The 21,717-nt window shown below is 42.0% G+C and overlaps 2 protein-coding genes across 3 annotated transcripts in view; both read right to left on the reverse strand.

Annotated features, from left to right (window-relative positions):
* Window positions 1-11,740, reverse strand: part of LOC140070486 (dual specificity protein phosphatase 22-A-like) — a 52,219-nt gene extending 40,479 nt beyond the window's left edge. Inside the window, exons 1-4 of the mRNA XM_072117056.1 lie at window positions 11,521-11,740; window positions 9,620-9,653; window positions 7,948-8,030; window positions 3,063-3,112 (exon numbers count right to left, since the gene is read on the reverse strand). Of these exons, the coding sequence (XP_071973157.1) occupies window positions 3,063-3,112; window positions 7,948-8,030; window positions 9,620-9,653; window positions 11,521-11,541 (188 nt within the window). The 5' untranslated portion in view covers window positions 11,542-11,740. The remainder of the gene's footprint in view (window positions 1-3,062; window positions 3,113-7,947; window positions 8,031-9,619; window positions 9,654-11,520) is intronic.
* A 3,385-nt stretch (window positions 11,741-15,125) lies between these two features.
* Window positions 15,126-21,706, reverse strand: COX4I1 (cytochrome c oxidase subunit 4I1). Of its 2 annotated transcripts, none has more exons than XM_072117058.1 (5): window positions 21,573-21,706; window positions 20,488-20,561; window positions 19,875-20,039; window positions 17,201-17,332; window positions 15,126-15,398 (listed from the first exon to the last, which is right to left on the reverse strand). In XM_072117058.1, exons 2-5 carry the CDS (start codon window positions 20,558-20,560, stop codon window positions 15,262-15,264), a joined length of 507 nt encoding a protein of 168 aa, XP_071973159.1. In that variant the 5' UTR covers window position 20,561; window positions 21,573-21,706; the 3' UTR covers window positions 15,126-15,261. The 2 variants fall into 2 exon arrangements, with proteins under 2 accessions (XP_071973159.1, XP_071973160.1); XM_072117059.1 differs by lacking the exon at window positions 21,573-21,706 and adding an exon at window positions 21,525-21,548.
* Between the last annotated feature and the right edge of the window lie 11 nt (window positions 21,707-21,717).

Below are 21,717 nucleotides of genomic sequence, written 5' to 3' on the forward strand. Positions count from 1 at the left end.
CACTAGATATACTTATCGTCATTCTTAGTACCTTTCTTGTCATTTCTCTCCTTTTAGTTGATTTGCGTTACCACACAGAATAGGAGCTGTTTGCAACATTCTTGTTGCTTACATTACGCTGGACCCTATGCGATCGCTAGGGTCAGTCTTTGTTGCCTAGAGACACAAACATTCTTATTGTCTCACACTCACGTTATTTCTAACCGGAAGCAGTCCTGCTTACTAATGTGTGGAACGCGCCTCGATGGGAATGGGAGCTACAGTTTGTAAAGCGGTGAACACAGGCGGGCGATACGCGTGGGGCAGTCCTGGTCTCCCCCCTCCTACTTGGACTCAATCATTTTAGGTAATATGATGAATTATTAATATTTGTTATTGAGGTATATTTATTTATCTTATTACTTGGTGGCTACACTATTGCACGTTGCACTTTATTTGTTACCTTATTGGGAAATAGTTCCCATTCTATGTAACATTGAATACATTTATAAATCTATTGCTGATTGTGCATCATCTTTTGTAGGAAATTGATTTGTAGCTCCAGTATACACTCACCGGCCACTTTATTAGGTACACCTGTCCAACTGCTCGTTAACACTTAATTTCTAATCAGCCAATCACATGGCGGCATTTAGGCATGTAGACATGGTCAAGACAATCTCCTGCAGTTCAAACCGAGCATCAGTATAGGGAAGAAAGGTGATTTGAGTGCCTTTGAACGTGGCATGGTTGTTGTTGCCAGAAGGGCTGGTCTGAGTATTTCAGAAACTGCTGATCTACTGGGATTTTCACGCACAACCATCTCTAGGGTTTACAGAGAATGGTCCGAAAAAGAAAAAACATCCAGTGAGCGGCAGTTCTGTGGGCGGAAATGCCTTGTTGATGCCAGAGGTCAGAGGAGAATGGGCAGACTGGTTCGAGCTGATAGACAGGCAACAGTGACTCAAATCGCCACCCGTTACAACCAAGGTAGGTAGAAGAGCATCTCTGAACGCACAGTACGTCGAACTTTGAGGCAGATGGGCTACAGCAGCAGAAGACCACACCGGGTCCTACTCCTTTCAGCTAAGAACAGGAAACTGAGGCTACAATTTGCACAAGCTCATCGAAATTGGACAGTAGAAGATTGGAAAAACGTTGCCTGGTCTGATGAGTCTCGATTTCTGCTGCGACATTCGGATGGTAGGGTCAGAATTTGGCATCAACAACATGAAAGCATGGATCCATCCTGCCTTGTATCAACAGTTCAGGTTGGTGGTGGTGGTGGTGTCATGGTGTGGGGAATATTTTCTTGGCACTCTTTGGGCCCCTTGGTACCAATTAAGCATCGTTGCAACGCCACAGCCTACCTGAGTATTGTTGCTGACCATGTCCATCCCTTTATGACCATAATGTACCCAACATCTGATGGCTACTTTCAGCAGGATAATGCGCCATGTCATAAAGCTGGAATCATCTCAGACTGGTTTCTTGAACATTCGCATCATGGATGTGCAGACAACAAATCTGCGGCAACTGTGTGATGCCATCATGTCAATATGGACCAAAATCTCTGAGGAATGCTTCCAGCACCTTGTTGAATCTATGCCACGAAGAATTGAGGCAGTTCTGAAGGCAAAAGGGGGTCCAACCCGTTACTAGCATGGTGTACCTAATAAAGTGGCCGGTGAGTGTATATTAGATTAATATCCTGACAATTTGTACATCTAATATTACCCTATTGCGGGGAGACCTTCCTTGTTATCATTCCCTCCATTAGGGGTTTTTAAATGTTTTTATCTATTTTTTGTGAATTAATAAAATGTATTTGTTATGTCAACACATCTGCTTCTCTCTCTTTGTTATGTCATTTGTTTTCAGATGTGAATATAAAATTGCTTATCACGCCCCCCCTTTTTTTGTAACTTAAGCACTTCTAGTTTCATGATAATGCATCCAATAACAAAACAAACAATCTACCTAATCCCACCCTGGAGCCCCCCTCCGCCATCCTGGCTACCAGAGCACCTCTCCCACACAAGCATACTAAAATGCAGTGTAAAATTCAGTTCAAATCAATCTGCGTTTGGAAGACGCAGATACAGTTGAAGCTCAGGACATACCTCCTGCCACCTGCAACAATGGGTTAGACTGCCCGGCTACATCTGGGCAGAAAGTAAGAGTTTTCCTAACAGCCAATTAAGGCTGTCGTTTAGGTGTGTGGCTACATCTGGAACAGTTTAGAGGTACACCTTAATGGTTCAACACAATAGGACTCACTTGAAAAGCCAAACCATCCTATAAAGGTTAATGGTGTATAGGATGAAATTGCATCTTGCCTTGTTTAATGTATAGGAGTCCTGGAACGGTTTTCACTATAACCGTCACTATAAATGTTATCATTTACTAACAGCCTTTCTCTCTGCAAACGACTGGATGTAAATCTAGATGCTTTTACTCTCTCTTCCCTACTCAGTCTATGTGACACCTTAGTGTCTTAGTGTCCTGTCCTACTTGCTGAAAAGTCAGAATTCAGCTTAGGTTTCAGAATGAAAGCAGTTTAGGGAGGAAGGTGGAAGGATGGTTAAAGACAACTTTACATAGTTTACTGTATTAACTATTCATTTATGAAATGGTGATTGTATGTGGCAACTGAGGAGACTACTAACAGTTTTCTAAAAAGCTTTGGTATAGCATGAACTCCTGACTACTTCTGTCTTGCTCAAATAGTGGAATACCCCTACTTGTGATATATTATGTAATTTCTAATAATGTAATTACCTTCCCTTTGCGTTATAAAGTTTTTTTTTCAATGTACACGAACTATCAACAATGTTATACCTTATATAGATACTTCACAATAATGAGTCACAATATATATAAATGGAAAAACTCTAAAAAAGGAAGAATCAGAAGTTCAGGCACTCAAGTTTCAATTGAAACTGACAATCTCCCTTCAGTACCAAGACATGGCAGTGACAACCACAGAAGGGGGTGGTCAGTAACTGTGGGAGACATGTGAGACGTTCAAGAAATGAAACTTATTTGCAAGAAAACACAAGATAAAACTGAAAGATTCTTACAGGTTTTGTCGTTCTGAGTCAGAGGCAGCTATGCACAGATAGGTCATTTCCTAAAAAACACAGAGGACAGGTCATGGAAATTTATCTCAGGAAAGTGGTCATTACTGCTCACACCTTCTATAATATAAATCATAGAATATGTAATAGTTATAAAAAAAAACAAATACAAAATTTTAGTCAGGCAAGAGAAAGTACCCAGAGCAGATTATCAAATGGTCCTCAATATGATAATAAATAATAATTCATTTATTTATATAGTGCACACAGATTACGCAGTGCTGCACAGAATTTGGGACTCACAATCTAATCAACCTACCAGTATGTTTTTGGAGTGTGGGAGGAAACCCACGGAAACATGGAGAGAACATACAAACTCTTTGCAGAGGTTGACTGTGGGACTTGAACCCAGGTCGCAAGCGCTGCAAGGCTGTAATGCCACCATGCTGTCCTATATAAGACAAACATATAATAATATGCAATGTGCAAGTGATCATAGCTGCGGATATGAGAATATATGGTGCACTGCCTACAGCAGATAAATATGTGTTCAGGCAGATGCCAAACCAATAAACTACATCAAATAAAATAAGTTTCCCCTCTCATCTCCTCTGCATAATTATAATAACAAAGATACAGCACACAGGTGTACAAGCCTTGACTTAGTGACAATTCCTGATGCAGAGATGGGAATTGCAACTGATTCCCCACTTATCCCACTTTGTCCCCGTCATTATACTTTCATAAAATAATACATCTTTATATAGTGCCATCATATTCTGCAGCACTCTACAAATCATGGAATATATACAAATAAAATAAGAAATTATAGGGTAATAAGATGGCCAGATGAAACAATCGGAGTTAGGAACCTGCTCACAAGGGCTTCTATGAGACTGGGACCCTATCTATGCACCAGGCAACTGAAGGTGTCCTGTAAGATTCCCTATTGTCACGGGTGCTCCTGCCAGGGTCCAACCGCACCCATGTGCCTTTCTGTTCGCCTGGTGCCCGTCTGCAGCCTCACTTACCTTCTCTCACTACAGCAGCATTCCCCATGCTCCGGCGTGCGTGTCCCACACTTCCTAGTGCACGCATGTGCCAAATCTGTAAGATTTAAAGGGCCAGTGTGCCAAAGATTGGCGCTGGCCGGTCCTGATAAATTGCCAGCCCCTTCCTGTGTCCCATGCCAGATCTTTGTGCCTTGTGCATCTAAGAAAGCTTCCCCTGTGTTATTCCTGTGATTATTGTGATTTCCCATTGTCACCTCAATTCCAGTTCCTGACTCCAATTCTATGCCGCCTGTCCTGACCTTCTGCCTTGTCCCCAACTCCAATCCTGTGGTGCCTTTTCTGACCTCCTGCGTGACCACGACTCCGTCTCTGCCTTACGATTCTGTACCTTGCCTTGGCCACCACCGCGACCAAAGTCGGGCCTGTGGAGCAACCAGGTGGTATCCCGCCGCAGCAAGTCCAACCAGCTTTGTGGCGGGCTCTGGTGAAAACCGGGTGCCACTTAGACTCCGCTCGGCTTACATCATCGCTCACGGAGGTTAGGTGGGTCCACTACCCCTGGTGCCTGCATCTTCCCCTAAATAAATCTTTGGCTTAACATTCAGAGTGAATACTTGATTATTAGACAGAGAGAAATATTTAAAACTATTCCACTCTAAAGACATCTAATATAAAGTACAATTTTATAGCAATTAGGAGAACAGGCATCTTATTCTCACTTATGGGTGGAGTGGCAGGCCGAGCATGTGAAGTTCTATGGGATCAGCCATTCTTACCCGAGAGCTGTACTCGGCCGCTCTTATAGAATTGAACAGGGATGCCGTTAGTTAATGACAGGTAACCTGCTGCTCCAGCCAGTAGTGAGAATGAGATCCTCATTCTCCTCATTCCTGGGAGGTCCTGTTCTCATGATCAGTGGGTGTCCCAGCTATCAGACCCTTGACGATTAGAACATTATCCCCTATCCTATGATGAACACTGCTCTACACTACCCTGGAGAGTAGTTGGATTTTAAAATCCTTTAATGTTCTGGAGCTGCTGGTGCACAGTTTGCACAGAGAAGCTAGAAAGTGGCAAAGTTTCATCCCAACTTCAGAGATTGCAGCAGAAATAAGAATAAACTGCCTGGAGCTGCACCGGTGCCGCATCTTACATCATGCCAAATGTGTGTGGTAGGGAGAAATAGGAACAGGAAAGGGGTGGCCAGTTGAGTAACACATAGAGCAGAGATTGAGGGCAGGGACCACAATGTTGTGGTTGTTAGGATGAGACCCGGTATCCTCTCCAGATGTCTCTGCTCTTTCTGCTTTTTTTCACAGACAGGAGGGAAGGAAACAGCTGCAAAGTCTTAGAGAAGAAGACATGCTCCCAGGAAGACCACAGGACACTGCCTGTCACATCTGTCACAGAGAGCAACTTATTACAACTCCCAAAATACATGTTCCAGAGCCATCCCTCAATTATACTATGAAACACTCACCTGCCTTACACTAGAGCCAATCACAGTAACCTCATAACCTAGGTTAGTGGTGGTGAACCTTTGGCACGGCACAGAACCCTCTCTATGGGCACCCATGACATCACCCCAGCGCAGAGTTCGCCGGACAGGACTCAAGGCCTCTTGCAGTCCCAGACAACCCAGGACTGTATAAGGAAGCTACAATGATAATCCAAACTTCTTCTCCTTCTTTCTACTCTATTGGTGTCCTCAAGTGCCTATACCATTTAAACATGTGACAGAGCAGGTAGTAATTTACTAATTAAATTGTTGCATCCGCACTTTTAGAAAAATATGTGGGTTTTGGTTGTAGTTTGGGCACTCAGCGTCTAAAAGGTTTGCCATCACTGACCTAGGTTAAGTAATCTATTCTCCTTAAGACAATTGGCAGCAGGAAGAGAAATGTATGAACCGTGATACAGTAAAACACAAATGTCTCCTCATCTTTGGACCTTAGATGCCAATGGAAGGAAATGGCTTAAGGGGAAGCCCATTTTCATATCATTTAGAAGACTTAAGGGAGGGAAGCATCTGTGCTGGGACATTCATCATCTAGCATGAGAGGAGAGCAGCTACACAAAGCATGACTCTCCTGTAGAATGTAGAATAAACATGACTTCTGTGAAAATCATTTTTAGAGCCTGAGATGTATTCTGAAAAGATAAAATCAGTCAGCAGTCTCCACTACTTTAGACACGATGGGCCAGATTTATCAAAACTAGTGCAAACTGTACGAAGTGCAGTTTGCCTACCTAATGTGCAGAGTGTGCCTGATAAGTGAATACTGGTGCACGGTCTCCATTAATATGCCACAACCTGCACTGCTTGGGAAGTGTGCACCAAGGGGTTTTTTGGTGCACCGTTAACCTAATTCTGTCGATTTACTATAATAAAGGTGGCGAACGAGGCACCAGAATGCCCCTTTAGGTGCAGAATTTTGTGGTGTGACGGACACAGTGCAACCGCAACACAATCCTGGTGCAAACACCTTATAAATACATGTGCAAGAAGTTTCCACATAATTTTCAGTGCAAAGTCAGAAAGAAACCTGGCTTAAACGTTTTAATAAATGTGGGCTGATGACTGCAGAAAACTGATCCTGTTCCACGAGGTATAAGGGTTTTGTTTAGAAGTCCTATTTTAACTGCAAAAATTCATAATAAGATTCCCATAAAATCCCAGAAGTAAAAACTATTCTTATTTCCTATCCCACAATCCGACATTTCAGTGCAAAAACAGTTTCATCAAATACCCAGGCCCGAGATGCTCTTAGAGGTAGTGACTGATATGAAGGCTGACTTCCATTGTCTATAATAAACAAGTCTGTTCCTCCAGTAGACTACTGCCCCCTAGTGTCAAGAGGATATTTTGTACTATACCATCCTTTGCTGATCAGTGGACCACACTGCTAGCAATATTCTGTCACTTTATCAGAATGGAAGCACCACAGTGTTCTAAGGAATCTCTATCAACATTACTGACATTTTACTGTTCTTTAGAAGATAGGATTTCTTTATTGATATTATATCTGTGTGGATCGGAAAAGACCACATGCCACTGTATGAGATGCTGGGTATAGGCTGCGTATATGCATGATGGGAGTGCATACAGCTTGTGTTCAGCAATGTAGCATAGCACTGTATAAACAACACGCGATTCCCATATTGGACATTTATTGCATACACAAAAATTATGTCACAAAACTTAGCGATCTATGTCCCACCTAAAGTTCATCTAACATCAGTTAGAACTCTATATTGCCGAAATTGTGGCATATAGAGTTATAATGAAAGAAGCCCTGAGAAGAATAGTTCCTCAGGATCTAGTTAGTAGGATCCTGCAGCCTATGTGAATGTGAAAAAGTGACAGTGCCTGCCTAGATTTTTCCACTTACTACTGTGGGGGCTTGGAAAATAACAAAAACAAAAATATCTTGTTATAATTTCAAAACCCCATTAAATATATGCATGAACACATATTTTTGTGGGTCGAAGTTGCGTTTATGAAAACATTTAAATTCAACCTAGTAGTAATAATGCCCCCATTGGGGTCTCCCTTATCTAGTGAATTGATCTGCGTTCTTACTAATTGTCCCTCACACAATCGCTGCCTCCTTAGTGTAAAGGAAATGGGCACTTTTATGATAAACTAAAGTGATGCTAACTTTTATTTCAGAATCTATTGCACTTAAAATTTAAAAAAATTAAAACCTTGAAAAAAAGTATAGTATAGATATGGACTGGATGTACGTTGGACCATGGCACTTGTACGAGATTCTATTTTTACACTGCAGTTACATATTAATAAAATGGTGTTAAAAAATAAACGTATGAACACAATCATAACATTAAGAAGTACTGTAATTTTGGATACTCACTGGCAGTAAGGGTTTGGCATTGTTATGGACGGAAACAATGTGTGTGACTTTATGTCTGCTCAAAGACACCTTGTCCTCAGCATCTACAATAAGAAATATCCTTTGTCAATAAGATAAAGAAGGGACTGGAACCCCCCCTAACACAGTGGGTGTGGTGGAGGCCAGAAAGATTGGGGTCAAAGCGAGGGGATTGGCCCCTTTGAATTTAAGAAGGGTTAGAGCAGTTTGGGGGGAGGAAGGGGGGAGTTTATAAGGGCAGAGAGCGGGAAACGAGGCAGTCTGGTGAGACAAAGAGCCGAAGTTCCACCCACCCGCCCTGGGTTACAGAATTTGGGTTAGGTCTTAGCTATTTAGTTGGGGTTTAGGCAGATGAAAAAAGGGAGTAAGGGCCTGGGGGTTACTTGGGGTTGTAATTCTTTTATTTGTCACAGTAGCCGTGGCGGGTAGAGGGTCCTCGGGGTTGGTAAAAAGTCTATCGGGAGGTGGAGTCTGTAGGGAGTAACACACCTCAAAAATTGTTGGATGGTTGTTTTTGGGTCAAGGCACACTGGTTTGTGCGCTCTTACAAGGGGGTGTCCTTTCTCGGGAGAAGACACAAGCCACTTAAGCTGGCTGGCGGTGCCACCGAGCCTGTGGTAGCGGCTGGTGGTAACGGAGTTGTTAAGGGAATATAACTTTCCTTAGTTTTGTGTGCCTGACCTCTTCGGGGCCTCGAGGACTACCTACCTCTATATATATATATATATATATATATATATATATATTGTGAGACACTGAAGGGGTTAACTGTGGATGGGCGGTATGTTTCCCCTAGGTTTTGCTATTATGCAAGGCCTTAGTGTTGAGGTTGTGTTGTCGAGCACCTTGGACACAGGTGGTGGGAACAGCCCAATCAGCCTGCATAAAGCCGCTCAGAAGAGCTGAGAATGTGCTCTCTCTCTGGAAGGAGGCTGGAGAGCACACAGCCTTGACCTCTGTGCCTGGAGCAACAAAAGTGTTTTGTTAGTGGTGAGTCAGAAAACCATTGTTTAGTTAGCACTCTGACGGGTAGGATATTATTTTGTCTTTGATGCCTGAATGTTAAGGCTGTTTTATTTTGTTCCTGCTGAAATAAACACAGGCTAGACCTGTTTTGGACTGTACTTTGGTGTCACTGTCGTGAACTGCATCGCAGCACCCCGCTACCACGGTCTCTACTGGGCCAAATCTCCCACAATATATATATATGTAGTTTTTGATTGCATTTAATGTTTTATATTGTTTGTAAATAAATATTGGCTGCTGTGGCCAAAAATTTTCCAAATAAGAATGGTGTTATGTCATTATTTGGGTAGGTTGTTATAAAGGGGGAGTGGGCCGTCACGGCAGCTTAAGTGAAAAGGGGGGAGGGGGGAAAAAGAACGGAGTTGATGCTCCCCAGTCATGTAAAGGAACACAGTATTCAAGACTCACAACATATCCCAGTGCCTAATTCTATCTTCCCAAAAGTCAAAGGAAGAAGTTGCTGGGGTTTTTTTTTCAGGAGGAGGAGATTACCATATACACTATAAAAACATTTTTTTGTATTCTGTCATAATAGAGAAAGAACTAATTGAGAGATGTTGTGACTGGACAAGATTACAGAAGACATTACAGATCATTGGTGTGGTTTTTCACACTTTCTCATACTCACCCCGCACATTCCCCAGATATAATCCATCCAAAATCTGCAATATGAAAAAAAAAATTGTAAACATTTGAACCCAACAACGAAATACAAGCAGTAGTGGATTATAATACAGCTTATCTGGGCAGTAGCCCGGGGCCCATGGCAAATCAACCAATCAAGTTCTATACTGAGAAGGACCTTCATCCATGAAATCCTTGGACATCTGTTTATGCTCTCAATATACATGTACACAAGAGCCATTGAAACTCATCCAAAGATCCTGAAACTGCAGATAGAAGCAGGTAGAAGAGAAGCATCATCTATCCACCAAGAATCTGCCCATGGCAGTCTTAATCCACCCTTGAATACTAGATATGAGGTAGTCATTTTTTATATTAACCTCTATCTTGGTAAACCTGCACTCAATACATAGGGGCTTATTTACTAAGGGTTCCGCGGTCGCTGAGGGATCGCGCTGCTGAGACAGGGATTTAGAAGGGGATTGTGTCGCACAAGATTGAATTTTGGCGCATCGGCGCTGGATTTCATGCGACAGAAATAGTGGGGCGTGCCGACTAATTCGGACAGAGCGCGGGATTTAACTTTAAAATTGTGTCGCAAGCCATGCACTTACATACACCGGGAAGAAGATGGTGAACTCTGTCGGACCTGAGCGGGGAGCAACACATGCAGGATATCGGGTGCACAATGTAAGTGAGTCACGGCACAGTGCATTCTCGTCTGACACTCCATATCCGGGAACGCGCAGGACCGGGTAAGTAAATGTGCCCCATAATGTTCATGACATGAAATAAGGAATCTCTGCTTTTTTCTGGCAACATGTATTTTGAGAAAGAGCTAAGTGTTTTGCAGCGGTGTTCAATCACACAATGGAAATCTATGAGCGGTGGAGCTCTGTCTGATCACTATGGTAGCCAGTAACAACATCTGGACCACCCAGACCCTTGTCCACACATACAGCGTATACTTAATCTGCGCAGGGGGGTAGATACTCATCACTTTCCTGCAGCTATTTTTACATCTTGTTTATCTGAGAGAGAGGCTATTAATAAAGCTTTGCAGCTGAGCCTCACTCAAGCTTATTACCTAACACGTTCCAATAATACTGTATTTCTTAAAAGGCCCCCCAGCCTATCTTACCTCTTAAAACATATATATATATATTTATAAAACTAAACATAAATAGCATTACTTTTAGATTGCATTTGTTTTATTTGTCTGAAAAGCTCGTTTAAAAGTTTATCAATAATCTACCGTACTTTAAATGATGTAGTAACAATGAGGTGGAGTCGTATTGTAAACCCCCTTGGCTTCTACTTTGCATACCTACATATACAACTTTAGTGAAAGTATTAGAGGAATACTTCTCTAATACAATAAAATATTAAACAAAATTAAGCTGCGGGGGCCAGGGTTGATAAGAGGTTTTAAGCTGCATACAATTCTACAAAAGATCAGGAAATATGGATACACAATACACATCCTTAGGTTTCCCTACAGAAGTGTGCCCTCTAGTGCAAGTGTGCTGTACACACAACCAATGTCAGCCCTCTATGCCACTTTTCAAAAGCCAATATAACCACAGCTGACCACTGCCTGATTTGAGCAAAGTTTATCAATACCCTGTACCCTAGCTTCTAAGTAATGGGTTCCCAGCAGAACATTCAGCGTGTCCATTCAATTCACTAATAATAAGTATGGTAAATCCCAAGTGCATGGAGTGAGTTTGTCAGACCATTCTTGCTTATAATAGAAAGGTTTGAGTACAATCCCTGATCTAATGAATGTAAAGCAGAGAAATGTGGGTTTTGTTCATAAGTTATGACAAAGACATTTCTATCACAAAGTTGCACAAAAGATCAGTCTCTAAGTATAGTAATTTAACCCCCCTCCCTGCCTCATACCTGGCTCATTCCTCCACCCATGACTGCCAAAGAAAATTGGGTGCCAGAATCTTCAAACAACGTACAAGGGAGTGACCGGAAGGAAAGGTGTTGCAAGGTGAGCAAACAGGAGACTGGATAGGGGAACTAGGATTTCTAGTAATGGAGGAATCTGGACAGGAGCAGGGAAAGAAGCGTCTTACAGGTAGAGAGGACACTCCGGAGCAACAATGTTGTCACAACTACCACAGGACTGAGGCATCAGATTACCCTGGACCTCACGCCTCCTGCCAATGTGAGGTGACAGAAGGAGGGAGCGGGGAAAGATTACAAACTGTCACAGGGACAGATGGCATAAAGTCTACAGCCACAAGTCCACAAATATATAAGTCTACATGTGTAGGCTTTATGATTACATCATGTGAAAGCAAGGAAATCACAAAAGTGTTACATCTGTGTGAAGATAAAGTCAGATAAATGTAGTCATGTTGTCCCTTAGAAACAAGATAGTTGTCCTTGTATATGACAACCCCCAACACCCTGGCAGCGGTTGCCAGAATCCTGCTTGACTACCTGGATTTTAGTGTTCATTACTGCAGTATTGCTTTGGAACATGCTGTAACTCCTGGCCATTTTATATGCAAAAACAATTTGTTTCTTTGTGGAATCACTCCAGCAGAGGTGATCGTATCCAAGGACAACAATCTAATTTCTAAGGAAGCTATATTTAGTACCCATCAGGCAAATTAACCCCCTAAACTAAATATATTTTCGCAAACTGCCATTAGAAAGCATTGCCTCTATCCCTTCATTGTCCCTCTACATGCCTGTAAACTTAAGCAATGAGGTCCTAAAAATGTATGCTTGACTGACAGCCTGTATAAAGATATGAGGTATAATGGTGTAATGGCTCCTCCATGTTCTTCCTGGTGCTGGCAGCCACGTCCCCTGCAGCCTGTGTGTGTGTATAGGAGAGATACAACAGTTCCAGGATGCAGCCATGTTATAGCAGAACACGTCAGGTACTTGTGTAGCTGATGTCTGTGTATCACACATGTCTATTAGGAGGATGCAGCATGTCAAGCACAGACATTAGCAATGCTTTACTATACATTACACACAGACATAAGCAGGGGGAGGAGAGGGGGAACAGGGGTGACATCACTGCCTCTGACCATGTGACCAGCCTCATTTACATAATATTTTACAATGATTAATGTAGAAATTGACTAGATAAAGGCTGGGATGGAATCCTTGTGAGCTGCTCCAACAGGTAAAAGTAATAAGCATTTTATACACTGCCCATGTTTCAAGTTTTTCCACCTACAAAGAATGGAGAGATCTGTAATTCATATTGAAGGTACTCTTCAACTATTTTTTTGAAACAACCCCAGATCACACATTTAACCCCTTAATGACCGCCCTATTAGGAATCAAAGACGGTCATTAAGGGTACTTTATAATAATAATTCTTTAGTGCCAGTGTCTGTCTCTGATATCACAGCCCACACCCCGGCACTAACACTCTGTGGTCAAGCATGACCGCGTTGTGCAAGTGTCCCCACCTTGGATTTATAGCCTGTACATTGTGACAATCCAAATCTGCTGTGGATGGCGCTGCTTTGATCCTATGCCCGGCCAAGCGCCCAAACAGCAGTTTACCACCACATTTGGGGTATCACTACACTCAGGAGAAATTGGGCATCAAACTTTGCAGAGCATTTCATCATTTTAGTCATTATAAAAGTGTCATTTTTGGTCTAAATGAATGAATTTTCCAAAAAAAAAAAAAAAAGTCAAAAGTTTCTAAATCGCAGGTCCATTTTGTTTTAACCCATTTGAAAAACTTAAAGGGAACCTACCACCACAAATCTACCTATAAAAAGGTAGATCGGGTGGTAGGTGGATCAATGGGACGTGAGGATAGCCCTTTTAAGGGCTAATCCTCACGTCCCCGCACTTCTTTAGCAACTTTTATGGTAATTTTATTATGCGGCTACTGGGGCGTGGAGTAGCCGCATCTGAGGTTACACGAGGCAGCTACTCCACGCCCCGGTAGCCACTTTACCCCTCCTACTCACCATCTTCGGCTCGTAGCTGCGCGACATCGTCCGACGATCCTGCCGTCTGCGCATGCGCAGAACAGCAGGCCCGCGCCTGTGCAGCCCTGGCTTCGGAGCAGTGACTGCGCAGGCACGGGCATGCTGTTCTACGCATGCGCAGACTGCAGGATCGTCGGACAAGGGCACGCAGCTACAAGCAGCTGCGCGCCGAAGATGGTGAGTAGGAGGGGTAAAGTGGCTACCGGGGCGTGGAGTAGCCGCCTCGTGAAACCTCAGATGCGGCTACTCCATGCCCCAGTAGCCGCATAATAAAATTACCATAAAAGCCAAATAAAAGTTACTAAAGAAGTGCGGGGACGTGAGGATTAGCCCTTAAAAGGGCTATCCTCACGTCCCATTGATCCACCTACCACCCGACCTACCTTTATAGGTAGATTTGTGGTGGTAGGTTCCCTTTAAAGGATTAACAGACTTAATCGAAGTTGTTTTACATACGTTGAGCGGTTTATATAGTGGAGTTTTAATATTATTTAGGCTTTTTGAAATCACTTTTTGTCCCTCAAAATGTGAGTTTTGGCGAATTTCATAAAAATATGAAAAATCGCACCTAAAGTTCTGCGCCTCATAACATCCTAGAAAAATGAGTGGATGCATAAAATATCATTCTAACATAAAGCAGACATTCCGGAAATGTTAGTTATCTAGCTATTGGGGTAGTTTTACTATCTGTCTGTCATACAGAAAATCTCAAACAGTGAAAATGAAATTTTTTTCCAGAATGGAGCCCAAAAAGTTTCACTTAAATTTTACCACTATCACGAAGTACAATGTGTATCGAGAAAAAAAAATTCTCAAAATCACCCGGATATGTTAAAGCGTTCCAAAGTTATAACCAATTATCGAGAGACATGTCAGATTTGAAAAATCGAGTCTAGTCATTGAGCTGAAAACAAGAGTCGATGATAAGGGGTTAACAGATAACGAAACAATCAGGGCCCGATTCACGTTTTCCCGACGTGTTACGCGAATATTTCCGATTTGCGCCGATTTTCCCTGTATTGCCCCGGGTTTTTGGCGCACGCAATCGGATTGTGGTGCATTGGCACTGGCATGCACGCGACGGAAATCAGAAGGCATGGCCAAACGAAAGCCCCGACGGATTCGGAAAAACCGCCGCATTTAAAAAAAAAAAAAAAAAAGAAAAATTGTCGATCGGCCTGCGCTTACCTTCACTCAGCCCGGCTCGGTGTACTCCAGTGCATTCCGATGCTCTTCAGCGCAGCAGTGACATCTTGTGGACGGAGGAGGTACTACCTTAGTGAATCGCCGAAGACACAAATCCACCGCAGAGAACGCGGCACTGGATCGCGAATGGGCCGGGTAAGTAAATCTGGCCCACTGTGTGATTCAGGGTGGAGCCTTTCAATTGCATTTCAAAACTGATTGGATTACATTTATTATTTTTAGGTTCTGTTTTTCAGGTTCTTGGGCATTTTTCAAAGTCTCCAGTCTGAACCATACCCGCCCTATACAGAATAAAATGGAATCAATGACAGAAGTCAGTCAAGTAAACCAGCACTTTATTGGTAACATAAGTGGAAAGATTCCAGTAATATGCAATGAGGTATTGTTGTGAATGGACCACAGCAAAATATATTAATGAGGTTCTGGGTTGCAGAACTAAAGCAGGACAGACATCCTATTTCTTCCACTCATTCTTTTCATAGTCCCAATGGGAGGAGAAGCCTTCCACAGGGTTGATCCTCATGTCCAGCATTCTCTTGGTCTGCATAGCTACCCAGTCGTCAGACAAAGTGTGTGGGATCTCACCAAACACTAAAACAGAGAAAAAGAAGGAATAAACAAGTGACTACAATTGAATGGTGTCAGTTTGGTAGTCCATGAAAGAAAGCATTATTAGTTGTATCTAGATACTGAAAGCCTTGGGTAGAGCTAGGCACAACTGTCGAGGTTTTAGTTTTCGGCAAATGTGAAATGGGCCTAATGGACCCATACAAATGTCCACCGATACATTTCCTATGGAATAAAGTTTCCTCCCTAGCAAATAAGAATAGATTCACTACAGTTCATCTGCAAGATGAGACTACACAGGATGTTACTGTGGTCTATTACCAAGGAGACAAATAGGTCCGTATATAATTAGGAGTAAACACAAAAACAGGACTCTGCAAAATTGCTTGAAGATGTATTAGAAATTACTAAACTGATAATGTAATAAAGCTCATATTACCAGTTTTTACTACACTAGGGCACAAGAATGACTGATAAACTTGCCAAATATGACAATACAGTAAAATTGTAGGGAATAAAAAGCCCATGGCTCTGAAATCCTGCAAGTCACTTATTTTAAGCCTCGCAGGGGAAGATGCAGAACAGATGTCTCCACTGTAAATGCCTCATGGAAACACCCATTCTCAGTATTTCATTTCCATGTAAGGTCAGGGCGATTATAGGAAGGCCATTAATCTGACATCTGAAGAGGCTGTGGTGAACACAATGGAAGATGGGAACTGAATAAAACAATCTGTGCAATACAACAGGTCATAGCTCCTATCAGGATTTTAACCCAAATAAAGTGTATTTGAAACTATGGATCTACATGTGCCTATTGCAAAATGTATGATTTAGCTACAATTGGCCATGCAGCAGCTATATTTTACATTATACTGTCTTTTCATGTAACAAAGCTAAATTGGTTTAGGGAAGATTAGATAGGACCATTTTTGCTTAACCAGTCTACCTTGCCTTTAACCTCTAAATGTCCGATCTAGAACCTGAATGTAAGGGAAAAGTAACGAAACTGGTATTATAAGGCTATTTGGACATTTATCAGAATAGAAGTGGAATTTAGCCAGTTTTAATTCCACAGCCATTCTTCAAGCATCAGAAATCAGGTGAATTTAGGACGTGATTATATGGTGGGGGAAAAATAAAACACCTATCATTACCTGAAGCTGGATTTTTTTCCAGTGTGTACAGGATATGAATAAATCACATATACTACAATGCTGCCTTATTAGGTTGCAGATTTCCCACGTGGAAGATCTGTACAAAGCATGAGAAGGCACCCATGCAATAAAATCACTAGTGTTTTACACTTTCAGGAGAACAGGTATAGTACAATCTGGTGATCTTTAGAGCCTGGTTTTAGTAGATCCAAATTACTACACCCTATTAATGAGCACTAGGGTATACTTCCCAAGTTCTCAGTGTTTGCACATGGATTACTATGAGGCCATGCAGAGGTCTGTACATTTGTGCCAAGAGCAGCAGTGCCCCTGACCAGCATGGGTCATGGGACCTGGTTTTGGTGCCTTTAACAATTACACCCAGTGTCACTCCATCAAGCAATGTCTCACTGAACTGGATATTGGACCATTTGTTGTTGCATGACCTGGGGCAGCAGAGTAAAGGAATGTTAAGAACCCGCATATAACAGAACTTTAGGGTGGTCTGTTCTCAAGTATAACCCTCCTCTGTAAGTGATCAAAAAAAATAAATAAATACTCTGCTCCTAGAATGTATTGTATCTAGTCATCAGGCACAGGATGAATTAAGACAGTGGCTTGTATCTGCCATATGTGGAGAGGTGTACCATATGTATAATCATTACCTACCGTATTCCCTCTGCCATAAAATAATAAAGGCAGTGAGCCCAATGAAGATGAGTGTGCCACCAATTGCTGTCTTCCACTCATTTGTTCCCTTGTTCATATCAGCATAGGTTTGGTTAAATTTGATGCGGTACACTAGTAAGAAAGAAAAAAAAAAAAAAAAAGAAAATATATATTAATCAAAGTTAAAGAGGATACAATTGAAGATCTCACAAAGAATCTTCCCAAAAAAATTGCAGCATATAGGCTGAAAACCAACATTCATAGCATAGGTTCTCAATTAAGAATTGTCAAAACAGAATGTAGGTTGTGCAGGTTCATGATATGTTATCCCACCAATTCCAACACTGCGTAAAAAAAATTGTATGATGGGAAGGGCCAACAGGTACAGGTTATTATTATGGTATAACAGTAAATACGTAAATCAGAACGGTTAAAAGCAGAGGACAATAGAAAGACAGCATAAGGTAGTTATCTACAGTATGATCAAGTCATAATATGATAAACACTTCTAGAACACCATTTCTATACCTGCTGGCTTCTCCGGAGTTTTCCATAACCCTAACTGAACACATATGCACTGCCTCTGTTCTCTAGAGAATTCTCTGAATTATTAGTTGCAAAATGCAGCTTAGTATCCAAAACTTGTGAAATTTGGGATCAAAATATTTTTGAAAATTTGATGCACAGTGCAACTCTGTAATCTGTAACAGATCAGTAGTTATCAGGAGCTAATAGACAGAGAATAGAGTAAGGTCAGAACAGAAAGCAGCAAGGTAAACACCCATAGGGCCGGGGCTCTACCAGTCTGGTTTTCAACGGATATGTGGGGGTGCTAGATGTTGGGTCCCCAACAATGTTGTATTGATCTTATTGTAAGGATAGGTCATTGATACTTTTAGATCAGAAAACTCCCACTATCAAAAGCAGAAATAGACCCAGGCATCATGACTGTGATAATCTTCTTATATTTGTTGTTTGGCTTCCTTCCTTTATAGAAATAAACTTTTAAAATTAATGTTAACAAGCCTAAGGGACTCCTGGGGGTGTTACCAGCGCACCTCTGTGCTTCAGATTCTCAGGCTGTTACAGTGTGTAGATTAACTCCTTAACGACCAGGCCTTTTTTTTGCATTTCCAATTTTCATTCCCCACCTTCAAAAATCTATAACATTAATTTTTCCATGTAAAGAGCTGTGTGATTGCTTGTTTTCTGCATAAAATTCAGTAGTTCATAGTGACGGTATTTAATATTCCTGTACTGGGAATTCAAGAAAAAAATCCAAATGTAGTAAAAAAAAAAAACGCTTTTGCGCCATATTGTGGGCCTGGTTTTTATGGCTTTTACTGTGCGCCCCAAATTCTATGTTTTCTATATTCTTTAGGTCGGTACAATCAATTTATATAGGTGTTATAATATTTTCATACATTTACAAAAATGAAAGCATCCTACACAAAAAAAAAAAAAAAAAAACTTAATTTTGCCATCTTCTGGCGCTAATAACTTTTTCATACTTCAGTGTACGGGGCTGTGGTTGGTGTCATTTTTTTGGGAGATGAGATGATATTTTCAATGCTACGATTTTGAAGACTGTACGGCCTTTTGATCACTTTATTCAATTTTTGTACGTTACAAAATGGTGATAAAATTGGCATATTCTACTCTGTGTGCTATTACCATTATGCGGTTGGAGGGGGCTGGGGTAGGGAGGTTGTGGTGGCGATGGTGCAGTCCAGCTGCCTGTGAATCTGCAGCACAGAGAGGCTCTGGAAACTGCCCAGTAGCCATTCAGGCACCAGTGATGGTGCCTGGATCTACAAGTAAGTGTCCTGGTACATTCATGCTAGATTTTGATGGTAGATTTCCTTGGTGGGTGGCATGAAATTAAGACCTTACAAATGACATACTAGTATGTAGTATAAAAGGCTCACGGCATTATGCAGCAAATGCATAATCTGCGCTGGAAGCAATCGTGGATGTTAAAAAACCAAAAGGTTTAAATTTTTTTCTATTCAAACCTAAACAAACTTGGTACCCCTATGATCTTGACAACTCAGAATAAAGTAGAGATGTCATTAAAGACAAAAAGAAAACTGTAAAAACAAAGCCCACAAGCAAACGCATTTTTTGCAAATATTTTAGTATGTTGAGAAAATTGTAGCAGTACCGTGTTAGCCAGGAAAAATCTGATGTAAATACTTTTGTGTACAAAACTACAAAAGTGCTTAAGGAATGATACCTTTATTGGCTAATCTGAAAATTTATATTTCTTGTTAGCCAATAAAGGTATCATTCCTTAAGCACTTTTGTAGTTTGTACACAGATGCATCTACATAAGATTTTTGAAAATTTCCCCACATTCTGGAATTTATTTCATGCTACCGAGCGCACGGCGTGGAATTTTTAATATCGCCACTAGGAAGGACAATTTGCTACGGAGAAAACAAGCCCTCCTACAGCTCTGTACACAAAGTAAAAATTTAAAATGTATGGATTTTTAGAGGAGGAAAGAAAAAAATGGAAAAGCAAAACTGGAAAAAGCATTGCTTGCAAAAGGTTTAGCTTCACCATGAATTGGTGCAGTTTCAGCTAGGCTCCTCCAGGTTCATGCCGATGAGCTGCATTATAGCCAAATAGAGGAAACATTGTCATTACACACAAAGCAGCAGGTACTCACATTGCACTTTCTCCTGAGCACTCAGAGAGCTCCATGCTCCCTTTTCCTTATCTTTCAGCGCCTTCAGCTCCGGGGAAAGGGTTTCCAGGTAAGAAACTTCAGGCAGAGGGATGCCACGATGATCATTGTATTTGGGGAGGGTATATTCAGGAACAGCAACGCTGGCTGCAAATAGAAGAATAACCAATATTAAATAGCAGCACTATAAAAATCAACTTCTTAACTTTTTTGGACCTAAAGTCCATTTGGAGTCACAACTGGGTTGGTACTTCTCTATCGTGTCCACCTTACATTTGTTTTTCATGGCATTAAGCCTCGGTTACAACACCCAACAACACTGCACCGATTCCTCGGGAATGGTGGGAAAAATGCATAAAATGCGAGTTCTGACAACTACAGTACATAGCAGGGCAATTGTGCTTAGCATTGACCCTCAGCCTGATTTACTTGTATAAGACACAGCTGCACACAGTCCATGTAAGTTATGAAAGCATCTCCCCTGGCCTGCAATGCAGAAGTGGCACTCATCCAAGCATGACAACTGCACCCCAACTGATTTCCCCATGACTGCCCCTTTAAATAACCCTGGATAGAACATACAGGTGATACATACCATGACCCTGCAGGCAGGCAGAGGTAGACAGGGCCCTTCTTCCAAGAAGGCGAATCACTCGTGAAGACAGCATTCTGGAAGAGACCTGACAATTACTACACATAATTGGTAGCATCATAGCATTAGATATATACTTATTAAAATTCCAATGACACAACAACCTGTGAACAGTTGGACTATTGGTTTTCATGCACTCTCCCAATTGCTGACAATGATGAAGTTGCAGAACCAAGGACTTGGTGGACGATAATGTCACTTGGACAGAGATTTATTACTAACACTCCAGACAGCTGCAATTCACCACAAGACTTAAGGCACCCTGTGATATTATCAACATCTGGACAGAAAAGAGCCCAAGGAAGAAGACTTCTATAATAAAACTATTCTGCAGGTTCAGAAGCTTCTAGACTCAAGGGTCAATTCTAACATTAAGGTGACCCAATCTGGAAGGTCACATCACCTTTACAGGTCAAGGACACAAACTAGGAATCAAGTCGAATTAGGGAGCCCAAAAGCACACAACACCAATTTATACCCAGTCTTATGTCATGCAATGTCACACATCAGGTCACAGATTAGGGTCCTGCATTGAAGCTCCAGATGATCACTCCGGATAACCAGAAGCACAGATTTCTCCGTAGTAATGATTATATAACGATGGCGGATCAGCCAGGAAGTGATGACCTCCACAAGAACAGACTGAAATACTGCACAATAATCACTTCTTAGGCCAAATTGTGAGTCACATCAGATACCTTGATAAGGACCCCGAAGACGGTCCAGAGGGCAACCTACGGCTAGAAGACTATAGAAACTAGAATCACTTCACTGACTGGTGTGCTTGGCGTTGTAGTGCACCCTACATGTAATCAAAGCCCCACTAGGGGAATACTGGTGCAGATTAGAGGAGATACATGAGGAGAGGACAGAGACCCTGACACATGCAATGGAAGAGGTCACACAGACCGTGACTGGGGGGTGACCGACACTCCACTGCATAGAAGACATCTATATCCCGGCCTTCTCTCCCCACTGACCCCCACAGAAGGTGCGTGCCCTGCCCGGAGCCATCCAGCTGCACCCACCTCAACCGCGGCCGCCTGCCAAGAACAGAGAGAGGACACCGGAACCAGCAAGAGGACGAGTCTGGAAAGAGAAGAGGCACCACCCACCAGCGCACTGCACGCTGGGATGTCTGGAGGACACTATACACATAGCCCCGCCCCTCAT

The sequence above is a fragment of the Engystomops pustulosus genome, chromosome 7, assembly GCF_040894005.1.
Source record: "Engystomops pustulosus chromosome 7, aEngPut4.maternal, whole genome shotgun sequence".
In the NCBI taxonomy this organism is placed as follows: Eukaryota; Metazoa; Chordata; class Amphibia; order Anura; family Leptodactylidae; genus Engystomops; species Engystomops pustulosus.

Bases quoted from the DNA above. Each gene is read 5' to 3' on its own strand.
- COX4I1 (XM_072117058.1), bottom strand. From the start codon at position 20,560: ATGCTGTCTTCACGAGTGATTCGCCTTCTTGGAAGAAGGGCCCTGTCT. The intron at 17,333-19,874 runs GTGAGTACCTGC...CTTTCTTACTAG, and splicing joins TGCTCAGGAGAAAGTGCAAT to TGTACCGCATCAAATTTAAC. The intron at 15,399-17,200 runs GTAGGTAATGAT...TCTCTGTTTTAG, and splicing joins TTTATGGCAGAGGGAATACG to TGTTTGGTGAGATCCCACAC.